Source organism: Phytophthora cinnamomi (assembly GCF_018691715.1).
Source record: "Phytophthora cinnamomi strain GKB4 chromosome Unknown Contig92, whole genome shotgun sequence".
Lineage (NCBI taxonomy): Eukaryota > Oomycota > Peronosporomycetes > Peronosporales > Peronosporaceae > Phytophthora > Phytophthora cinnamomi.
The window spans coordinates 2,026,144-2,044,958 of record NW_027151025.1 but is presented as its reverse complement, the minus strand read 5'-3'; the positions used below and the strand labels follow the sequence as shown (position 1 = coordinate 2,044,958).

At 57.3% G+C, this 18,815-nt stretch overlaps 8 protein-coding genes across 10 annotated transcripts; 3 read left to right on the top strand and 5 right to left on the bottom strand.

Moving 5' to 3' along the window:
* Positions 1–447: 447 nt before the first annotated feature.
* On the bottom strand, positions 448–3,586 carry IUM83_03089 (Acyl-CoA synthetase short-chain family member 3; the record flags this gene model as incomplete). The annotated part of the gene is made up of 2 exons (XM_067927070.1): positions 448–768; positions 3,050–3,586. 2 exons carry the CDS (start codon positions 3,584–3,586, stop codon positions 448–450), a joined length of 858 nt encoding a protein of 285 aa, XP_067784396.1.
* Positions 3,587–3,791: 205 nt separating this feature from the next.
* On the bottom strand, positions 3,792–6,486 carry IUM83_03088 (Acyl-CoA synthetase short-chain family member 3; the record flags this gene model as incomplete). Of its 2 annotated transcripts, XM_067927069.1 has the most annotated exons (10): positions 3,792–4,046; positions 4,121–4,204; positions 4,273–4,380; positions 4,458–4,576; positions 4,651–4,886; positions 4,952–5,038; positions 5,115–5,296; positions 5,364–5,986; positions 6,070–6,239; positions 6,311–6,486. In XM_067927069.1, 10 exons carry the CDS (start codon positions 6,484–6,486, stop codon positions 3,792–3,794), a joined length of 2,040 nt encoding a protein of 679 aa, XP_067784398.1. The 2 variants fall into 2 exon arrangements, with proteins under 2 accessions (XP_067784398.1, XP_067784397.1); XM_067927068.1 differs by lacking the exons at positions 3,792–4,046; positions 4,121–4,204; positions 4,273–4,380; positions 4,458–4,576 and having other exon boundaries at positions 4,701–4,734.
* Positions 6,487–7,361: 875 nt separating this feature from the next.
* IUM83_03087 (uncharacterized protein) lies at positions 7,362–7,673 on the bottom strand (the record flags this gene model as incomplete). Its single annotated transcript, XM_067927067.1, has 1 exon — positions 7,362–7,673. One exon carries the CDS (start codon positions 7,671–7,673, stop codon positions 7,362–7,364), a length of 312 nt encoding a protein of 103 aa, XP_067784145.1.
* Positions 7,674–7,937: 264 nt separating this feature from the next.
* On the bottom strand, positions 7,938–10,861 carry IUM83_03086 (the record flags this gene model as incomplete). 2 transcript variants are annotated; one of them, XM_067927065.1, is made up of 5 exons in its annotated part: positions 7,938–8,783; positions 8,878–9,028; positions 9,097–9,142; positions 9,254–10,021; positions 10,096–10,861. In XM_067927065.1, the coding sequence occupies 5 exons, from the start codon at positions 10,859–10,861 to the stop codon at positions 7,938–7,940; spliced, it is 2,577 nt and encodes an 858-aa protein (XP_067784303.1). The 2 variants fall into 2 exon arrangements, with proteins under 2 accessions (XP_067784303.1, XP_067784304.1); XM_067927066.1 differs by having other exon boundaries at positions 9,097–9,178; positions 9,497–10,021.
* A 349-nt stretch (positions 10,862–11,210) lies between these two features.
* On the top strand, positions 11,211–12,801 carry IUM83_03085 (nuclear acid binding; the record flags this gene model as incomplete). Its single annotated transcript, XM_067927064.1, has 5 exons — positions 11,211–11,298; positions 11,441–11,569; positions 11,671–12,329; positions 12,413–12,677; positions 12,782–12,801. The coding sequence occupies 5 exons, from the start codon at positions 11,211–11,213 to the stop codon at positions 12,799–12,801; spliced, it is 1,161 nt and encodes a 386-aa protein (XP_067784305.1).
* A 526-nt stretch (positions 12,802–13,327) lies between these two features.
* Positions 13,328–13,552, bottom strand: IUM83_03084 (uncharacterized protein; the record flags this gene model as incomplete). The annotated part of the gene is made up of 1 exon (XM_067927063.1): positions 13,328–13,552. The coding sequence occupies one exon, from the start codon at positions 13,550–13,552 to the stop codon at positions 13,328–13,330; it is 225 nt and encodes a 74-aa protein (XP_067784029.1).
* Positions 13,553–13,998: 446 nt separating this feature from the next.
* Positions 13,999–15,435, top strand: IUM83_03083 (uncharacterized protein; the record flags this gene model as incomplete). The annotated part of the gene is made up of 3 exons (XM_067927062.1): positions 13,999–14,832; positions 14,913–15,153; positions 15,245–15,435. 3 exons carry the CDS (start codon positions 13,999–14,001, stop codon positions 15,433–15,435), a joined length of 1,266 nt encoding a protein of 421 aa, XP_067784399.1.
* Positions 15,436–17,152: 1,717 nt separating this feature from the next.
* Positions 17,153–18,695, top strand: IUM83_03082 (Zinc finger, RING/FYVE/PHD-type; the record flags this gene model as incomplete). The annotated part of the gene is made up of 2 exons (XM_067927061.1): positions 17,153–18,227; positions 18,316–18,695. The coding sequence occupies 2 exons, from the start codon at positions 17,153–17,155 to the stop codon at positions 18,693–18,695; spliced, it is 1,455 nt and encodes a 484-aa protein (XP_067784027.1).
* Positions 18,696–18,815: the final 120 nt, after the last annotated feature.

Below are 18,815 nucleotides of genomic sequence, written 5' to 3'. Positions count from 1 at the left end.
GTCCGCAGTGAAGTAATCGCATTCTGTGGCGGGTATTGTGGCCGCTTGACAAGCAAAGCAACGGGTGATCACGGTCGAGCCCGGACCGAAGCCATGTCGTGCTGGCCGTCGCGTGTAGCGGTGACTCACACGGGCTGAAGTTGCAGACGCTTGCCAGCAGGAACGCGGTGCCGCGGTGCGTGCAACGCCAGTCAAATCCCGTCCACCTCGCTGCGTACGTGGTGGCGCGCTGTGGTCGCTGCAGTATTATACTGTGCATGTGCATGTAGTCTCATCTCGAGTCGCTGCAAATGCAGTGGTAGAGAGAAGGAAGTCCCAAGCGAAGATGTGGTTTCATTGTTATTGTGGCAAAGGTGCAAATAGGCATAAATAAATGTGCGGCGTGTCTTCGATCGCCTGGGTCTTGAATGCTTTGGGTCCGGGCTGCAGTCGTCAACGGTCCTCCGACTAGATGAACGAGAAGAAGAGCGCCTCTGACTGCTTGCTCCAGCGGAAGGCCTTGGCGAATACGACGAGTGCGTTCGGCATGCGCAGCTGGCAGTACTGCATGGCGAAGCCGAAGCACGGATTCGCTGCCAGCGCCTTGGCTAGCAGGCACAGCAACGCGTACAGCAGCATCTTGCGCAGGTACTCGAGCCGCAGCATACCCGGGTGGTCGCTGCGGGCCAGTGTCTTGGTCGAGACGGTCTGCAGGTCGTGCGACGAGGTGGCGCGCGCTGAAGACACCAGCGCGGTGGCGGCCTTGCTCGGGATGGAGTGCGCGATGGTCTGCATGGTTAAGGGCAGGTTCGCGTGTGGGTTTGGTCTCCGTTGCCGTTGTGAGTGACCTCAGACCTTGCGTGCTGCGCGATAGCCCATAACTGACGAATTCGGCGCCAGCAGCGCGCGCCATCACAGCGGGCTTCTATGCAGCTCATACAGAGCGACAGAATCCGCGTTCAGAACCATTGAAGTTTGTCAAACGTCGACGAAACAGCACGGCGCGGGCGCGTCACGACCGAGCTACCGCCAAGTAATGCAAATCGCTGACCAGGTAGGAGTGTCGTGGCTCGGTGCTCTGGGTTTCGTGGTGCTCGAATCGCGGTTTTTTTTTTTCTTATCCTGGGTATGATCTTCATTCGCGTGTGCCATCAAGTCGAGCAAGCGCCAAATCCAACAAAGTGCCCCCTGTTTGCAAATGCAGGGCACTTTGAATGTGCGGAGAAGTGAACTTGAAGTTGTTTCTGAAAAAAGTGCAGCCACTTTGACAACCTGATATCGTAACGATAAAGATTGATTTCGAGTCAACAAGGCTTAAGAGTTTGGGATTTTTCTACTATCAATCGTTTGATAGCCATTCTGTGGGCTAAATCGCTGCATATACGTTAGATGCTGAAATTATCTACTCCAAGCAAGACAAGCCAGCATCGTTATGCATTGTCCTAATTTGGTATATGATTTTCAAATTAGATTTAAAAATCAAATACAGCATCTAGCACAAATACACTTCTGCTTTATCGTACCTTTCACACATTTTTGCAAGGTCTTTTTATCGTCGCTGACATTCACGAAGTCGAATTCGCTCTACAAGAGCTAGGGCCAGTGCTACGCGAGATCATCTTTGATGTCCCCATCTCGCCAGCGTTGTCAAAGGCCATCCGCGTCCCGGTAAACCTCAAGGGCTACGTCACCACAAGCAACATCGAGGAGCACCAGACCATCCACGACCTCAAGTAACGCATCGTAGACATCATGCAGATCGGTATTCCTGCTTAAGAAGTGACGATCTTCCGGGCGAAGTTGAAAAACCGCGAGTGGCTGAAGACTCCTGACGGCGACTATCAACTTATCCACCCTGGTGGCATCCCAGACGAAGTGTGGGAAGTTCTGCACGACGAATGAAAATGAGATGGACCCACCGGTGATGATTTGAGAAGAAGAGTTCGAGTTCCGAGGCGTGAGGGATCTCTGGGACTTTAAGATTAAAGTTCTCGCGATACTCAGGAAGTATCGCGAGCTGTCAAAAGGTGTATCGTTTGCAGGCTTTGTGTACTTCCCCTCTAACTAGCATCTTATCTGATCGCTGTTGGAGCACTAATTTCCAGAAATCAGGCAGCAAACGAATACGTTTGGAGCTGTCTGGGCTCCCTTCTGCCTCTACCTGGGAGAGAGTTGAGCACTTCAAAAACAACACAACTCCTGGTCCGTAGCATCAGCTAATACTGTTGACACTGGTTGATGCATCTAGTGCTAGCATGTGCCCAGAACCTTGATACAAACTACACGTAGTGACCATCGTCGAGACACTAGCAAGGCGGCATGGTCGGCGAAATACCTGTGATCGTTCAACGGTTCTCTCCTACTTGTCCTGAAGAAGCAAATTTTCTAGCCTGGTGATGATCTCAGTTGAATCCTCGGTCCCCGTGTCAAGAACAAACCCGGTGAACTGTTTCGCGTCAGGCTCTTGCAGAGTCTTCGAGCTGAAATGCATCGGGACGTGGCGCATTACTGTCCTCGTTAAGGCCCTCGGTGTCGATGAACTCGGCAGGGGTGTGCAGACGCACCAACCACATTCAGCAGCATGCATACCTGCAAATATCCCTTCGCCTTCGGTAAGCGAGCGCCACACTACTACGGAACGATCGTCTTTCAAATAGCGACGGACAACTGCATGCTCAAGTACTGACACATCTCTACCCGAATTGAGGCGAGTAGTAATTCGGAACTTGAACGCCGATGTGTTCTCGGGATTTTGGACGCCGTCATAATGCTCACGATCCTTCTGTCGATGGGCCATTTGCGCCACTTGCCACGTATACTTGCAAATTTGCTCAAAATCGAACGGCATCACGTGCATATCTGTATACACGTAGTACCCGTTCTCACCTTCTTCTTTCCACTGTCGCCTGGGTCTCTCCCAACTGGCATCCGTCGAGTCCAACCCGTAGACACTCAACATCTCGTCTGTTTGAGAGTAGATACCATCTAGCTCTTCTACAAAAGCCTTGTAGAACTCCGCGTCCGAAGGCTCCAGGCGGATCCGCTTCGGTTTGTAAACGGTCTCGCCCACGTCGTCCGCAATACAGAGGCGATCGTGCAAGCCTTTTAAATCTTCAATCGCGCTTGCGTGGGATTCGACCGCCTGAATCAGTCGACGCTGCTTCTCCTCCGCATTCAGTCGCGCCTGCAGTTGGCGCTTGGAAACCATCTCCCACGCCGACGACGCGAGGGACCTCTCGGCTTGCCTAGCCTTCTGCAGGTTCAATAACTCCGTCGAGAGGTCTCCGACTTGCTGCTGCAAAGTCTCCTTCTCGACCCTCCGGCGTTCTCGATACGCGCTGCGTCTTTTGCGGTCTTTTGCCCTGTCCATCTCCAGCTTTGCAGCGGCTTCCGCGTTGCAAAGAGGTTGCTTCTTCGTCCCCCTCGAGCCGACTGAGCTGGCCTGCGACTTGGGGGCGTTTTGGACTGTCGGCACTGCGTCAGTGGACGAAGCTTCGTCACTGTCTTCATCGCTGGTCAGCGTACGGAGCGTTGGGAACGTGGGCAGGTCGAACGACACCAGGAAGTCGTCCACCTCGGCGAGGAACGCAGCGTCTGTCGTCGTCATGGCCAATGCTGAAATGTGGTCTAATCTTACCATCTCTATGATAGGTAAGTATCGGATTAGTAAGGTGTGCACTGAACAGCAAGAATGTTTGTGAGCAACTACCATGCTTTGTTTCATGGTAAGCTGTCGGTGCTGTTCACGGTGAACTTCACCCACGTTCACTGTTACCCCCGCTGTACACTACATTCACATGCCACGCTGAACCTTACTTGCCCGCGACGAGAGACTTCTTCTTGGCGTAGCCCAACTTCTGCAGCACTCCGCGGATGTCGTCCAGCACCGCAACATTATCGATGGTGGCCGGCACACGGAACGGCGCCGAGTTGGCGACAGCCTGGATTGTGGCGCGCATGACCTTGCCCGAGCGTGTCTTGGGGAGAGCGTCCACGAGGCCGACATCCTTCAGGCACACAAAGCTACCCATCTGCTCGCGCACGTCGCGCACCACTTGCTCAATGATCTAACGTGCGTGCCAGCAAGCAAGACGGTTAGACTGAACGAACTCGCAACGTGTAAAACACCGAGTTGCCGTACCTCTTTCTTCGATCGATCGATCTTCTTGTCAATCACCAACAGCGCGACCGGAACATGTCCCTTGAGGGCGTCGACGACGCCAAACTATTTGGCACAGGACATTTTGTCAGACACAACGATCATGACACCCCGAAGCCAAATACAGCACGCACCACCGCGCACTCTACGACTTCCGGAATCTCAATGATGACTTCCTCGATCGATCCCGTCGTGATGCGGTGTCCCGCGACGTTGATAACGTCATCCGTTCGAGACATCACCTATGAGTGAGCATTGGCACAGCGCATCTGTAAGCTGGTAATCACGTGGACAAAGGTGATGGAGGCAATGAACTCACGTAGACGAATCCTTCTTCGTCGATATGTCCGGTATCTCCCGTGTGGTAGTAGCCCGGGAACCGCTTGAAATACTTGGCATAGAAGTCGTCCGGGTTGTTGTGCAAAGTAGTTAAAGCACCTGGTTAGCAGTAAAATCACACGCGTTAGCTAGTCGCACGATTTGAACGTTTAGAGCTTGAATCAATCGCGGACCTGGAGGAAGCGGCAGCTTCACTACCAGCTCTGCATCTTGCTCTTCATTTTCATGATTGTGTCCATGGTGCTCGTCGTGGTCCGCTCTGTCGGCCGTCAGCAGTTGAACGTCCCATCCGGGTACTGGGCGAGCTACGGAGCCTACCTTGATCCGTGGATAGCCGTCCTCCGTGATATCATCATTTTGCATTCCAATGCACGGTGCTGTGATCGGCCATCCAGTCTCCGTTTGCCACCTATGCATCATACGTAATGAAGCATCAGAAGCGCTGCGTGAAGGTTGAACCATGAACCAACTTACCAATGATCAATTAGGGGTACGCCAAGCTCTTCTGAAAAGAAGTTGAATGTCTTCGGATCTCCACGCTCGCCGGCCACGAACATCGTCCTGTACAACGATACGGGTACAAATTAATGGCGCGCAAATGCGGGCAACTGTGCCAAAAAAATCATGATACACATACTTGAACGTCTTCCGGATCTCTTCCTTCTTGTCCTTCAGCAGCAAAGCGTGCGGGTCTTCCTTACGGATCGCTCGCAATGCTGTAGGCGCGGTAAACATGGACTTGATGCCGTACTCTGTGATCAAACGCCAGTATGCTCCAGCATCAGGCGTTCCTACCGGCTTGCCTGCATACAGAACCGACTGCAAACGGAGATAAAGACGTTAGCTAGCTGAAGAAACTTCATCGCAAAGGACTCTTGCAGCGTACCGTGCATCCGTGCACCAGCGGGCCATACACAACCAGTGAGTGGCCAACCGTCCAACCCATATCCGACGCAGCAAAGAACGTGTCGTCTGGGGTGATGTCAAACACGTTGCGCATCGCCCACTTGAGCGCGACGGCGTGGCCGCCGTTGTCCCGCACCACGCCCTTCGGCCGCCCCGTCGTGCCCGACGTGTACAGGATGTAGAGCGGATCCGTCGCAAGCACAGGCACCGCGTCAATGGGGCTGCCCATGGCCATCACATCTCTCCAGTCGACGTCACGCCCCTTGGTCATGGGGAACGGGCAGAGATCGCGCTGCATCATGACGACCTTGCTGGGCTTCCAGGCCGAGCGCTCGATGGCGCCGTTGAGCAGCGGGCCGTAGTCGATGATGCCCTTGGGCTCCACACCGCAACTCGCCGAGATGATGACCTTGGGAGTGGCGTCCTCGATCCTCGCCGCCAGCTCCAGCGTCGCGAAGCCGCCGAACACCACCGAGTGCACCGCGCCCAGGCGCGCGCACGCGAGCATCGCCACCGTCGTCTCCAGCACCGCTGGCATGTAGATCACCACGCGGTCGCCCTTCTTCACGCCCAGCTTCTGTAGGCCCCCGGCGAACGTCGACACTGCAGCGAGCGAGAAAGCAAGCACAACAACGGTAAGAAGACACAATCTCTGTAGCCTTTGCAATCAGCAGCGCAGCGCCGACCTTGCTCCAGCAGCTGGCTGTACGTGACTGTGGTCTTGGTGCTCGTGAGCGGGCTGTCGTAGTGGAAGGCCACGACGTCGCCCCTCCCGCTGTTCACGTGCACGTCCAGCGCGTTGTAGCTCGTGTTCATCTCGCCGCCCGTGAACCAGCGCGACGACGGGCCTCGCGTCCTGCAGGCAACAAGCATCGGGCTTCAGCTACTGTCCAGCTCCTCCCTGTAGCTTACGCATGAGGCACGTACGTGTCGAGCGCTTTGGTCCAGGGCTTGAACCACTCGATGTCGCGCGCGGCGTCGGCCCAGAACTCCTCGGGCCTGTCCAGGCTGCGGCGGTACTGCTCCGCGTAGCTGGCGATCGCGCGGCGCGCGGGCAGGCGCAGCGAGCGAGTCGCCGCTAGGCGCTGGCTGGAGCGCAGCATGGCGAGAGCAGGAGTGATGGTCGGCGAGACGCTTGAGCCCCACGGCGCAGAATGCGGAATGACCAGGTGAGTGGGTGCAACTTCAAGGTGAGGTGGCGACAGGCTGCTGCCACCGGAGATACAGGTACGCTACGCACCACCAAATGTACGTGCGTTCGGGACGGCAAGTGCGTACGAACGTTGCGTTTCAGGACGCCCGGTGCAGCGAGAAATATATCTACGGTAGGATAGATAGGTCGCCTTGGGATGCCCTGCGTCTAGTGTCTGGTGCTACATGTATGCAATGACTCGTGCTGTCGACAAGACTTGCCGTTGGGCTGGACTCGGCCGTGGAACTTGAAGTTGGTCTGTCAAACACGTGGACCAGCACCGCCGCAATTGGACCGCAGGAGGCTCTCATGCGTCAAATACCGATGTCCGTCCTGCGTGAACCTCCGTTGCAGGTATGCAGGCCCTCGGGACTGAAGAGCGTGAGTGCATTGCGACTGCAGAGCTGTGCAGGGGCTCGCCGAGCCAGAGAGCTCTTGCGCTGCTAGTCGCCATACTTGTCGAGCAGACATGTAGAACAACGGGGGCACCGACATGACCGGCACAATGCCCCCGTGCTTGGTGCAACACATCTCGCAGGCTGCGACTGCGGACGCTGGATGGGATTCACGACTCGAGGTCCATGTTAAATGCAACTTCAACTTGGAGGGAGGCAGGCATCATTCTCGTCGTCACTAAGGAAAGAGATACCCAACGTGTCTTCCTCTCTTGGTTCTCCTCCTATTTATCCTAGCCTTATCTTCAGCCGAGTGCTCGCAGCCCCAAACACCGGTATACGCCACCTATACACTTTCTCCAAAACCAGTATACAGTTCGTATACGACCCGTCACTTCAGCAAGATCTGCTGGACGTGCGCAATGATCATCCGCGCGGTGAGCGACAGCGAGAGCGACGACGAGCTGCAGGCGGCGGCCTCCTCGGCGCCACGCCGCTCCGTATTCGACCCTCCAGACGTCGGCAGCTCCCCCGCTGGCAGAAGCAGCGCCGCTCGCACCGCCTGGTTCGCCGCGTGCGGGGCGCTGGTCGCGCTGCTGCTCGTGGACTTGGCGGCCGTGCTGGGCTCTTCCAACCCGTCGGTGGACTCGTTCGCGTTGCTGCCGGTGCTGCTCACGACGCTGCTGTACCGGGAGACCATCATTCTTCCCCCCACGGCCTCGCTGCTCAACCAGCTCGTGGGCTTTGCGCTCGTCGGCGCGTGGATCTACACAAGAGAGAAGAGTCTGGCGCCTGCGGAGCGCGGCACTCGCTACGGGCTCTGGACGGTGGGGGCGCTGCTGTGTCTGGGCCACGCAGTGTCGTGCCTCTACCTGCTCTTCGCCCTGCTGGAGAGCAACGGAGACCGCGCCAAGTTCTGGCTCGGGCGCAAGCGTCCTGGCGCCAAAACGGCGCTCTACGGACGGGTCTAGTGGCCAGTGGGGGCTTTGCCGGCCGCCGCCGCGATCTTGGCCGCCTCCGGGTCCAGCACCTGGTCCAGGATGTCCTTGATGGAGTTGATCTGCATGTTGTCGGCCTTCTTCCAGAGCTTGTAGTTCTGGTGAGCTTGGTCCAGGATGGTCTTGAACTCGGGACGGAACACCGCTTCGGCGACCACCTCGAAGAAAGGCAGCACGATGAACTCGAAGAACCCCACCTGGTTACGCGCGCTGTTCTCGCTGTTGCGGTTCATGAAGGGGGAGATGTCCATCCCGAGCGTGTGCTCGTCGTCGCCCTGCAAGAAGAACTCTTCGATGATCAGGTCCGACCACCGGGCGTGCAGCTTAAGCGCCTTGGACGAGTGGCCCAGGTCGGCGCACTTAATGACGATCTTCATGAGCAGCATGGGTGAGTGCTCCACTTCCGAATCTTCCTGTGAGATGAGTGCTGTCTTCAGGCTACCGACGAGCTGGAGGTGGACAGTGAGGTCGGTGGAGAGCACCATTTCCACGATGGCCTTGCGCACTTCGCTGTATTGCCCCGGTGATAGTCCCACGAATATGTTGAAGATGGGGTCTTTTGTCAAGAAGAACGCTTCGGCGAGGTGCATTCGCTCCAGTACAGACGAGTCGCTGAATTCGATGGCCAGGTCGCTGCCGCTCTTGATCATAAAGTTGTTATTCTTGCCGGGGTGGCGGAAATCGTGAATGGCTGCAGCGACGATCGCTGCAAACACCTCTTGGTATGTGAGCAAGTCCTGTAAGTACCCGTTATCCATGACTGAAATGAGATACTCGACCGAGCTGACAACGTCCGCTGCGTGGCAGTTGTTGTGCTGAAGCCCACCAAGCAAGAACATAGCAATAGTCAGTCAAGTTACGAGAAAGAAGCCGGAGATAAGCAACACGATTGAGTCTCCAGAAACTTACGTAAGGATTTCGGTGGTAACCAATGTCCAGGAAATGGAGGAAGTTGGCCAGTGTGCTCTTGTTGACGGAGCAAAGTTCAAAGAGATTGTGCTGTTCGAAGGCGATATACGTGATGAACGTAATGGGCTTGTTATTCGTCATCTGCGCCACCCTGTTAGAGCACAAGAGCGCAAGTGAGCCAGACACCGATCACACCCGCGACCAAAGCAAGAAACGTACTCGAATGTGTCGACACTCCAGCCATCGCGCTCCATCAATTCTCCAACTGCATTCAACACTTCGTCAGTTGGTGCAGTAACCTCTGGATGCAGTCGCATCTCGACGGAACGAGCAGCGTTGGTGCATCCTACGGAGCCCATGGACACGCTCGAATTACCGGAACCCGCTGTCAAACTCCTTTCGGAGTCCTTAGCCGCGCTACTAGTGCCGCTTGCGCTGTTGCCGCTAGCAGAGTTTTCAGCGCTGTTTTGAAAGACTGCTGACGCTCGCCGGTTGCGCGTGTACGACTTGTTGGCAAGCACTGTGGTGGCCCAAGACTTGATGTCACCGTCCAAATCTCCATCACGTTTCATCTTGAGCTGCTCATGAATATCTGGTGCGAAAAGGTTTTGGCCTTTGCGCATTAACAGCGTGACGATCCCGTCTAGATTTTCGCGAAGTTCGGGCGATAATTCCGTAGCACGCTGCAAAGCCTTTAGATCCAGCAACACCTTGGCCATCGGGGAGTCGAAGTCTAGCGGGGGACTACCGTCACCGTGTCCGCCTACACGCTCTTCCAGCATCTTTTTCAGGCTCTTGTTCTCATTGAGAATGATCTCTTTCTGGAGATGCGAGGCCCGGGCACGCTCCTCGACGATCTTGGCGTGAAGGAAGTTGAGTCGGAGAAATCGATCCGTCTGGCGAACACGAATCACCAGAACGGCCGAAACACAAACTAGCGTGAAGACGAGCAGAAACTTATTGACGACGAAGATGGTCGAGCGCGAGTCTGGATACTGCACTGATACGAGAATGCAAAACTCCAGGTTGATCGAGAATGCCAACAGCAAGTAATGGAACGCATCCAGCTTGAATAGAGGAGCCACGAGCAACACCACCAGCGGGCGCAACAGGTTCATGTTCAGGTGCACCATCGGTATCGCCACTACAACAAAACGCAGCGTAGACATGAGTTTGCAGGTCACATTGCCAAGCTACAGCGAATTCAAGGAAACGTACCGCGGTTGATGTAGGTGAGGACAAGGTCGCGACCCGAAGACTGGAGGTTGCGGTAGATCCACCAGTCTGTGGAGCCGTCCAGACTCACAATAGTGGCGTTGATAGTGGGGTCCATGGCCGCATCAGAGCTGTCCGCCGACATGGATGCATCAGTCCAACCGGACGTGCCAAATGGCTCGTCATGGAACGCAAGCGAGAAGAGCGAATTCAAGTCCTTCAAGAAGTAGCGCGTGTAGTCGTCTGCTTTGATAAGACCCTGACCAAGAATTCCAGCAGCGAAGCAGTGTGCGATGAGGCAGAGCAGCGTCTGCTCGTGGCCGATGAAGTACCGGGAGCGACAGCACGCGACCAGCGTGGGCACGGGGATGTAGATGAAAATGGAGACCCAGAGCCGCAGTGCGGACGCGGCTCGGACGTCCGGGTCGTCGTCGTAGAAGCCGACCCAGTCGGGCGTGGTGAGCATCGACCAGATGACCCAGCAGACCAAACTCGCGTAGAGCGCCGGGGCCAGGTTGGTCTCCGTGTAGTAGGCCTGGAAGTCGAGCTCCACGAGCGGGTCCTGCGTGAACGAGTTGGTGACGTAGTGGAAGCCGAACTTGTCTTCCATGGCCTTGGTGAGCTTGTTGGCCTCGCTGCGGTCGGCGGCGGAGCGCGGGAAGATGAGCGTCGACACGGGCACGCCCAGCGAGCTGCGACGCGCCATGGACGAGCGCAGCGTCATCATCATGGAGTCGCCGGTGTTGCCCAGCGGCGTGGGGGCGATCATACCGGCCAACCGCCGAGTCTTCTACGCAGCAGCGACCGAAATGGCCAAGCGGCTCGGGATCAGCAGTGCAGTGCACTTCACTGCAACCTGTAACAGACCCGGCCATGTCAATTTTAGGCTTCGCGTCGTTTCGCGACATGGCTACACCTTGCGGCGGTACCTACACATTCGGTGGCGGCAAGCGTGCGGTCCGTGACCGGTCGGGGCCCGTAGCATTGTCGCCACGTTCGAGGGAGAAAAGCCCAGAAAAGGGGGCCGGGAATAAAAACACAAGCCAAACCGCCCCACGGCCGAAAAAGGAACTCGCTCTCCCCTGGAGCTGCCGGAGCTGCCGGAGGACGCGAGCACCATGGAGACGGAATGCAAGACGCTGTGGATGGGCGACATCCAGATGCACTGGGACGAAGCCTTCATCTCGTCCCTCTTCGCCTCGGCCGGTGCGTCTCCCCTCCCCCCTCCCCTCGCCCCTGTATAAAACCTCTTCAAGCTCTCTCCACTTCACTTGCCTAACCGCCTTTTATTGTTTTTTTTTTCTTCTTATTTTCTTATTCGCTGGCGATTATTATTATTATTTATCAGGGGAGCAGCCGGTGGTCAAGTTGATCCGGGACAAGGTGACGGGGTACCCGGCAGGCTACGGCTTCCTCGAGTTCCCGACGCAGAGGGGGGCGCAGCAGGTGCTGGACACGTTCAACGGCCAGGTGATCCGTAAGTTGCTCGCCCTGTTCATGGCTACATCTTTTTATTATTATTTTTTTAATGTATGGTGCGACAATCTGATAATGTTTGGGGGACTTGCGCTCGACTAGCGAACACGATGCACCGCTTCCGGATGAACTGGGGCGCCGGCGGCCGCCGCATTGAGACGTCGGACGACCACTCGATCTTCGTGGGGGACCTGGCGCCCGACGTGGCCGACGAGCTGCTGCTCAGCACCTTCAGCGCGCGCTTCACGAGCGTGAGGGGCGCCAAGGTGGTCATGGACCCCGTCACGCGCATGTCCAAGGGCTTCGGCTTCGTCCGCTTCGGCAGCAAGGAGGAGGCCGACCAGGCGCTGCAGACCATGAACGGCGTGTACTGCTCGTCGCGCCCCATGCGCGTGAGCGTGGCCACGGAGAGGAGCAAGTCCCGGCAGCAGGGCGCCTTTGGCGCCCCCGAGGAGGAGGGAACCAACACGACTGTGTTTGTCGGAGGACTGGACCCTTCCACGACGGAGGACGAGCTGCGCGCCCGGTTCGGCGCGCTGGGAGAAATCGTGTCCGTGAAGGTGCCCCCTGGACGCGGATGCGGCTTTGTGCAGTACACGACGAAGGAGGCGGCGGAGGTTGCCATCACTCAGATGAACGGCACGGTGATTAGCGGCGTGAAGGTGCGGTGTGCGTGGGGCCGATCGGCTGCGGCGCGTGCGGCCAACCACAACAACTATTACAACCAGCAGCAGTATGGGCAGTACCAGGCCGGATACCAGGTTCGTTGCAGTAGTCCTTGTGGAGAGCGGAGGTGCAGATTAAGTTTCTGATGTGATGGTGTTTTATGGCTGTTTTGTTGCAGAACTACTACGGCTACAACGCCGCCTACGGTTACCCGCAGTATCAGCAAGGAGCTGCCTACGGCTACACCGCCTACGGACAGTACGCCCAGCAGGGCAACCAGGCTCAGGGCGGGTACCAGCAGCAGTCGCAGCAGCAGCCTATTGGAGGTCAGCAGGCACACCACGGCAACTACGGCCACCAGCAGCGTCAGCAACAGGACCAGCCGCGCGATTTTACGCGGCCGGACGATATTGAAGCTATGAACCGCCGCTACGCCTCCCAACGTGCGTACCAGGTACATACAGTGTTGTGGCTGTTGGCCGTTGCATACGAATTGCCATCCTGTGCATTTGTCTAATGGTACTATTTCTTGCTGATGACTGCGCAGAATATTCCTCCGGCTTCTAATGCGTCGTACACTCCGATGGGAGCTGACGTCGCGAACGGAACCGCGATGGCTGGCTCGATGTAAGCCGAGGAGCTAATGGATTCAAGCGGGAAATAGTCGAGAATAAAGGTAGCCGGAAGAGGAATGAGAGCAGCCGAGAGCGGGGAGTGGGTTTTCCACGCGCGAACGAGACAAGAGGTGACAAGGGCATTGCCAGATAAAATGAGGACAGCGCAAGTGGCGACAAGACGCGTGGAGGAGGCTGGTCGGCGTGCGGGAAGGGTGGAAGAAGCAGCAAGCGAGCGAGCGAGCAAACGACATTTATTGGCACGGTGGGGCGAGCGTGAAATGCTGATGAAGAGTTTCTGTTTTCGTTTTCTTGCTTTTTCTTTTTTGTTTTTTGTTTTGTTGTAAAATGGCACATTTGAGTTGTGATCGACGTCGCGTTCGTTCATAGTCGCCAGAACATTGAATTGCATTCGCTCGAAGTCGCTCGCTATGCGTACTGACTGTGCTTTTCTTGGTCGGATGTGCCTGTCCTCCACCTCATTCTGCCATCGTCACGTCCGACTGGGCTGGAGGCGGCTGAGCCAGCAACTTGTTGCATTCCTCCACCGCCGCCTGGAACTGCTTCAGCTGGTCATTCTTGAACGCCAACTGCTTCTTGAGCGTCTCCTGGTGCAGCAGCAGCTCCGAGTGGTTGGACTCGAGTCGCTGCAGCTCACTTTCAACGTCCTCCATTTTTGCGAACGATTCGGAAAATGTATCCAAGTGATCAATTATAGTCTGGTCTAAATTGTAACCCGTAAAGTTAGTGCGTATCCGCTTCCACCGTTGAAGTCCGATCCGAGTTCGCCACGAGCTCACTTGGTTCGACGACCCAATGACATGTGTGCCTTCCTAGTGCCTGACACAACCCGCAACGAGGTCGGTGGTGATACTTCGCGCAGTTCTAACCTTGCGTGTAGAGGACTCGATGCAGAAACATCCACCGCGAACCACTCCTGCAGAAGCGCGCATGCCGTCGCACAGTACATAGCCTTGCAGGTATTTCGTGGCGGTGCACTCGTCGGCGCTACGTTTCAATCGACTTTCCGCGCAGACGCTGTCACTTTGGAATTGGATTGGGAGCAGTCTGAGCCTGAAGGTCGGCTCCATCACTTTCGAGCTCGACTCGCGGAAGGAGAGTCGACTCCTGTGCCGAAATCTCTTCAACGATGCAGTCGACCCCCCGACGTGGGAGTACAGTGGAGCCCATCCGCTTCGCCCCTGTGCAGCTCTACGAAAACGAACGCGAGGACCTCATCATGCTCGCGCACCAGCAGTACAAGGAGCTGTTCAAGAACGTTCGGTTTGCTCAGGCCAACGGGTTTGCCACCAACGTCCGCGCTTTCGCTCGCACGACACGCGCCACGGTGTGTGCTGAAACGAAAATCCACGCCACCATCCCGGAGCTGGTCGATGTGTTTCTTGGCGACCGCACCAATGCCGCGATCGGGTTTGCTCAGTCGCAACAGATATACCGCTTCTTGGCGCCTACGAGGGAGCACCCGTACCGATGTTGTGGCATGCGGTGGTCGTTGTGGCACTCGCCGTCGAAGCTCATTCGCCAGCGAGACATTGTCTACTTGGAATACATGGACACTTTCGTCGATGAGCGTGGACGTCGCGGTTGGGCGCGGATGACTCAGTCGCTAGAGCACCGGAGTTGCCCGCCTCTGATGGGGTCGCACAATGTGGTTCGAGCGTTCCTGCACTGTTGCGGCACAGTGTATACCGAGACAGACAAGCCCAACATCCTCGAAGCTGTTACATACTACGATGCTGACACGCAAGGCGTGCCGCCGTGGATGACGAAGATCGTAGCCAGCAGGAAAGCCAAGAACTCGCACAACCTCGAGCACCTCATCCGGTTGGAGCATGTGATGAAGGAAGGAGTGGACCCGGGATCGAGTTTCCAGGAGAATCACCTCAATGCTAAGCTGTGCGCAGGCTGCAATGCTGTATTGCCGAAGTGGGGGCGACATCGCAAGTGCAGAGACTGCGGTGAGGTAAGTGAGGTGGTGATGCATCGAGGCGTGTCATTCGACGGTAGTTTAGCTGATACTATTGGTCGCGTGCTGTTGTGCAGCTCATCTGCAAAAGCTGCAGCGACGTAGTGTACTGCGCGATTCAGGGGCGAAAGAAGCTCGACCGCATCTGCGTACACTGCGTGGACGACTTCCTGGCTCGGACCAACCGCCAGCTGGAGCTCACGCTACCCTCCAGTGGGTCGTTGCACTCGGACAACGTGAGTACACCGGACAGCATCAACGGCAGATTCATGTCTGTCGATAGCGCGGAGGCAAGCACGACCGGAGGTACTACAACGCGTAAGTTGGTGACTTATCTGGCGTTTAGCTATAGAGAGATGGTGGCGCGCTGGGTGCTCATGATGCTTACAGCTGCTGACTTGTCGTTCAGGTTCGAACAGGGGAGATAGAAGCCTAACGAGTAGCAACTCGAGCACGGCGGGCTCCGACAGCCCGCTGCCTCAGGTGATCGAGGAGCGCGTGGTGCCAAACCACTGCCGACGGAAGACCAGAAGTTGCCACGCCAAGTCGGAGGGGGCCTCAACCGCCACGGTGGACTTGTCGTATTTGAACGATGTTTAGCATGAGTGTCGTGGAGTAAATGGTCGAGAGTGAGGCCGACGCTAATGTATTCTGTCGTGACATGACGCCGCTTTGATCCAGCGTCTTGTTGCTGACGAGCATGCTGATGCAGCTCGCTCTCTGCAGCGGTGGCTGACCGTCAGCCTGACGGGTTTCGCTGTCGACTGCACCGGGCGCAGTCGGGCAGCCTGTGCAGGTGTAGTGCCGTCATTGACAATGAATCTTGTGAGACCCCGAGGCGATGCTGCTAGTAGAAGTAGGGCACGAACAGGATGGCTGCCTTGTTGAAGTGACTGCAGCAAGATGAGCTTGAGCAAGCGCTGGTTGTGTAAAGTATCTTCCGAGAGCTTCGCTGGAGGCGAGTTGCTGCACGACATCCTCCTGACTCAAGGTCCTCCGACTTGAGGAACGAGCCGTGCGCGATCGCGTGACCACCTTAACTCACTTACGCCATGCTTCGACCTCGGCAGATAAGTTGGTTCTGACACGGAATGAAGCGAGAGAGCTGGATGCGGCATCTGTCGGACTTCTACGATGCAGTCGCTTCGGTTCGAGCTCCCGCGATAAGACGGAGGGCGCAGCTCGCACAATCGGCTGTACTACAGTTAGACCGCGTTCAGTCATCGCGTTAGTTGACGCCAGTCGCGGAAGCTGAGGCCATGCTGACGACGCACATACACCAAAGCGAGAGCTGGTTGAATTCGCTTGAAATCTCGATGCGCTTGTATTATTATAGTGGCAGCGAATTGCATGCGACAGTATCACATTGGCCTTCGCTGCAGAAGCGAGTCCTCATCGACACCTGTGTGGTCTCCTTTCATGGCCAACTGACCCGCATTTCGCGCCGAAACCCCTTCATGTATCCGATGGCCGGGGCTCTGCGCTCCGTGGCGTTAGTGCCGGTGTGTAATGACGCAAAGTGTAGGACAGAGAGTAGCCCTCCGCTGTGCTGGAAAAGGCTCGGCCGCCAGCGCTCGAGTGCTTTGAAAACAAGCCGCGGTTTCTTTCAGCCGACCGCTTTAGCGAGCCGGAAGCTGCGACGTCGACTTCTTCAAGCAGGCTGAGTCAAACGCCCTCAAGAGACGGCTCCAGCCAGCGCTGGTTTGCAACAATCGGCGATGCAAATCGCGCCTCCAGCAATACAGATTCGTGGCGCCCGCGTACGATTTCGCGTTCCCTCGCAGCGAGTCTACGCACGCAAAGCAGCGCCACCGTTCGACCCATCTGTCGGTCCGCGCGAGCGAAAACACCGAAAGCAGGCAATACGTAGCGGAGACCTTGGTCATCTCGACCTCGTGGCCTCTCCATCGACTGCCGTCAACAGCGGCGCCAGCGTCCCCGGTCGAACCCTGTCGATCTCCGGCAGAAACGCAGCCACCGAGGTCGGCAAAGGGATCACCACGACGGACGAAGGCACCCAACTCTTGGCTCGCAGTGCTTGAGCCACTCTCGTCTCGCTTCTGTCAGTGCCGGCGGACCAACTGTTGTGAACAACTCGACGCCGTGCACATGGCGCATCCCCGTCAAGTCGGCGCGGCTCGGCCCTGTCTAGGACGGCGGCTCCCATCTGCTCGGGCCTCTCCTCCTCAAGCATCGAAGCTGCCATTCTTGCTTCGGCGACTGCAGAGAGATCGATCGATTTCGATCCCGGAGCTCTGCTAGTCGCGCGTGGCGTGGCGTCCTCAATCAACCTTTCGCGGTTGATAAGTCAATCAGAATGACGCAGCAGTACGCGTACTCGCGGTCGCCCGACCACCCGTACGCGCTCGAGATGCTGCCGCTGCCCCAGCCAGAGCTGGACGGACTCCTCATGGACGCCAAGGCCGCGTACGACCAACTGTTCCCAGCGGTGCAGACCGCTGTGCGCTTCGGCAGCGACGGCGAGGTGTTCAACGTGGCGCACCGCTCGGTGGACTACAAGTCCATGGCCATGTGGACGACGTCGGTGCTCTTCGGCACGCTGGAGGAGGTGGCCAACCTGTTCCTGGATCAGGACGGCCGCGTGCCGATGGTGCTGGACGCCGCGCGCTCCCGACGGCTGTATCAACTGGCAAGCCCGACCGAAGAGAAGCCCCTGCACGGAGCGGCCATGCGCTGGTCGCTGTGGAAGCCGCCGACCAAGCTGTCGGACGGCCGCGACGTGTGCTTCCTCGAGTACATGGACTCGTTCGTGGACCGCGACACGGGCCGCCGCGTGTGGGCGCGCGGCATGCGGTCGATCAACCACCTGTGCTGCCCGGCCTCGCAGCACCCCGACGGGCCCGTGCGCACCTACATGCGCGTGTCCGGCATGATCTTCCGGGAGACCGACCGCCCCAACGTGCTGGAGCACGTGACGTTCGTGCACATCGACGGCCGGGGCCTGCCCAACTGGGTCGTGCAGCAGGCCATCGCCGCCAACAAGAAGGCGGCCGACAACCTCAACCAAGTGCTCAAGATCATGTGCCAACTGCGACCGCAGCAGGCACCCGGAACCTCCTCGTCGATCGACGGCGACAGCGACCGAGACTGCAAGGCCTGCGGAGACCGTGTCTCCAAGTGGACGATCGCCAAGCGCTGCCGCTTCTGCGACGCCATTCTGTGCAAGCGGTGCGTCGAGATCTGCTACCACCGCGCTGACGTCAGCGGCAAGAACCACCGCATGTGCCTGGCCTGCGCCATCTACACGGGCTCCGTCAACCCCACGAGCCGCAGCTTGAGCGGGCTCGACTACGGACGACCGAGAACGCGCGTGCGCAATGCGACGGTGTCGGGAGAGCGGACGCGGCCACTTTCGGACACGAAACTCAATGGTGCGTCACGTCACATCCAAGTGCATCTCGCTCTACTTGTCGCTCTTAACTAATTCCTGGATCAATCTCTCTCTGCGTACATTTGCAGCCTTCACAAAGCAGAACAGCCTCCCGGCCTACGCGTTGCACACGAGCGAGTGCTCGGAAGAGCAGCGTCCGTCCATCTCGCTGACGGATTCCGTCGGTAGCGGCTCTCGTGATGACCCGGCGACAGTCCGGGAGCGGTTTGAGAACCTGCATCTCTACAGCCCCACCAGTAGCAGCGTCAACAGCAGCTCGGACAGCAGCACCCAGTCGAACGGAAGGGAGCGGAACCAGCAGCAGCAGCGACCACGTACTGCGCGAGTCTCGCGCGCTCTCACGCTGGACTTGGACTTCGAGCCGCGCCGAGCCGAGCCCATCGATCTGTCGTATCTGTCCGAGCTGGTCACGCCCCGCGCTGGAGCCACCCGCCGCGTCGATATTTAAGCCATGAGCCAAAGTACCAAGAACCCAACGTATCAACCACGAGTCAAGTCGTCGACACAAGTACCGAGCGAGGAGAAGCGCAGAAACGAAATGAAAAGTCATGTATCCTGGATACAAAGC